Below are 2481 nucleotides of genomic sequence, written 5' to 3'. Positions count from 1 at the left end.
AGGTAATTTGTAAGGGGGTGGTATCAGTGGGAATAGGGGGTTATTGGTTATGGGGGGGTCACTGGGAATGGGAGAGGGCAGTGGATATGGGCAGGTCAATGGGAATGGGAAAGGGCAGTAGGTATGGGGGGGTCAAGGGGAATGGGAGGGGGTCATTGGGAATGGGAGGAGGGCAGCTGGAAGAGGGTGGTGTCAGCGGGAATATGGGTTCATTGTGAAAGCGGGAGGTCATTGGGAATGGGAGGGGGCAGTGGGTATGGGGGGGTCAATGGGATTGGGGTCATTGGGAATAGGAGGAGGGCACTTGTACGGCAGTTGTGTCATTGGGAAGAGGGATTCATTGGAAGTGGGGCGTCATTGGGAATGGGAAAGGACAGTGAGTATAGGGGTTCATTGGGAATGGAGGGCGTGACTGATTATAGGGGGTGATTGGGAACGGAAGGTGCAATGAGTATAGGGGGTGTCAATGGGATAGGGAAGGGGTCATTGGGAATGGGAAAGGACAGTGGGTATGGTCAATGGGATTGGGGTCATTGAGAATGGGAAAGGGCAGTGGGTATGGAGAGGTCAATGGGATTGGGGTCATTGAGAGTGGGAAAGGGCAGTGGGCATGGAGAGGTCAATGGGATTGGGGTCATTGAGAGTGGGAAAGGGCAGTGGGTATGGGGGGGTCATTGGGTACGGATGGGGGCCTCAGGAATGGGTGTACAGGATGCGGCAGGGGCCTGGTCAGTACCACTGTGAGCAGGGCGGGGGGGGCGGTGGTGGTAACGTGGCGGCCATCGCAGTGTACCACTGGGTGGAGATGCGCGCCAAGATGCGGCTGATGGGCTTCCGCGGCGCGGCGGTGAAGCCGCTGAACGAGGAGGCGGCGGCGGAGCTGGGGGCCGAGCTGCTGGGCGAGGCCATCGTGTTCGGCGTGGGGGGGCTCTGCCTCTACCTCGAGTACGCGCGGCAGGCGGGGGCCGCCCGGCGCCGGGAGGAGGAGCAGGCGGCGGCCATGCGGGACCTGCGCGACCGCCTCGACCGCCTGCACCGACAGGTCGAGGCCTTGGCGGGAAACAGCCCCGCTGGACACGCCCCCGAGGGGGAAAGCCCCGCCCCTACGGGCTCTAACCCCGCCCCTACGGGCGCTAACCCCGCCCCCTCGGGGTCGAACCCCGCGCCCGCCGGGGGTGGCCCCGCCCATTAAACTGTGATTGGTGCTCACGCGTTTTTCCCGCCTGAATGATGAGAGGGCGTGGCTTGAAGCCAATGGGGGGGTAAAGGTGACGCGAGGACATGGGGGGGGTCATGTACAAAACCGTGTTTATTGCGGGGGATCACCCTAAAATAACCCCCCCAAAAAGGTGAAAACCCCAAAAGTGGCCTAAAAAGGAGGTCCCTGAAGTGTCCGGGGGGAGCGGGGGGTGCACAGTGCGAGGGGGGCTGCTGGGGCCCCCCAAAGCGGTAAGGCACAGCCTGGGGGGGCCCAGGGCAGTGGATGGGGGGAGGGAAGTGTAGGGACCCCCCACACCCCCAAATCTGGGGTCGTGGGGGGGGTCAGGGCAGGCTCCGCTTCCTCAGCTCCATCACAACGGCTGGGGGGGGAATGCAGTGTTGGGGGGGGTCAGCGATAACCCCCCCTTGCCCCTCTAAGCACCCCCATTCCCCCCTCCCGACTTCCCCATTACCCCCCATTGAAACCTCCCATTGCCCCCCAAGGACTGCCCCCAATGATCCCCCTATTTCCCCCCCCCACCAATGACCCCCGCCATTGCCCCCCACCTTCAATAAGCTCCTCCTTCATCTTCTGCAGCTCCCTCCTCATCTCCTCCAGCAGCTCCTGGGGCAAAGGGGGCGGGGGCAACAGGATGAGAATGGATTTAGGGGGACCCCCGACCCCCCACCCCTAAATTCCCCCCCTCACCCCATACCTGTTTGATTCGCTCAAGTTCGGGCTCCTCAGTGGGAGCGGGGGGGTCGCTGGGGGCAGCTGGAGCAGCTGACTTCATCCTGGGGGATGAGGGGGGAGAAGGAATAAGTTGGGGAGCCCCCCAACCTACTTGGAACCCCCCAAACTGCCCCCCAAAACCCACCTGGGCAGCGTGTTGCTCCCCTTCTCCCACGGCCTCCGCATGGGTTCTGTGGGGAGAGGGCGCTGGCTCGGGGGGGGACCCCAAAAATATCCCCCAACCCCCTCCAAACCCCACAAAACGGCCCCCAACGCCCTCAAACGCCCCCTAAACCGGTTTAAACCGCCCCCCCCCGGACTACATTTCCCATCATGCCCAGCAACGGGAGCCCGCCGCGAAGCATGCTGGGAGCTGTAGTCCCCGACGCTCACCCGCGGGCTGCCCCTGGGTCCTAGTGCCCGGCTCCGCCTCGTCCTGCGGGGAGAAGAGTGAGGGGTCGGGGGACACGGAGGGGGGACACGGGAGGTGTCCACCGGCATCTGAGGACAAGGGGAGGGGCAGGGGGATGGGGGCAGCCCCCTAGAGC

The 2481-nt window shown here is 63.7% G+C and overlaps 1 protein-coding gene and 1 long non-coding RNA gene across 2 annotated transcripts; one reads left to right on the top strand and one right to left on the bottom strand.

Annotated features, from left to right (window-relative positions):
• Positions 1–484: 484 nt before the first annotated feature.
• Positions 485–1192, top strand: OPA3 (outer mitochondrial membrane lipid metabolism regulator OPA3). Its single transcript, XM_057401197.1, has 2 exons — positions 485–509; positions 789–1192. Exon 2 carries the CDS (start codon positions 806–808, stop codon positions 1190–1192), a length of 387 nt encoding a protein of 128 aa, XP_057257180.1. The 5' UTR covers positions 485–509; positions 789–805.
• A 193-nt stretch (positions 1193–1385) lies between these two features.
• On the bottom strand, positions 1386–2397 carry LOC130594928 (uncharacterized). Its single transcript, XR_008971192.1, has 5 exons — positions 2327–2397; positions 2079–2124; positions 1917–1995; positions 1768–1825; positions 1386–1580 (listed from the first exon to the last, which is right to left on the bottom strand). It is a non-coding gene; the product is annotated as an uncharacterized LOC130594928 (long non-coding RNA).
• Positions 2398–2481: the final 84 nt, after the last annotated feature.

The sequence above is a fragment of the Pezoporus wallicus genome, unplaced genomic scaffold (genome assembly GCF_028554395.1).
Source record: "Pezoporus wallicus isolate ANWC-B61680 ecotype Strahan unplaced genomic scaffold, APGP_CSIRO_Pwel_v1 contig_12785, whole genome shotgun sequence".
Classification (NCBI taxonomy): Eukaryota; Metazoa; Chordata; class Aves; order Psittaciformes; family Psittacidae; genus Pezoporus; species Pezoporus wallicus.
Note: the sequence above shows the minus strand (reverse complement) of the source record. Positions and strands in the feature narration are given on the sequence as shown.

Bases quoted from the DNA above. Each gene is read 5' to 3' on its own strand.
- OPA3 (XM_057401197.1), top strand. From the start codon at position 806: ATGCGCGCCAAGATGCGGCTGATGGGCTTCCGCGGCGCGGCGGTGAAG.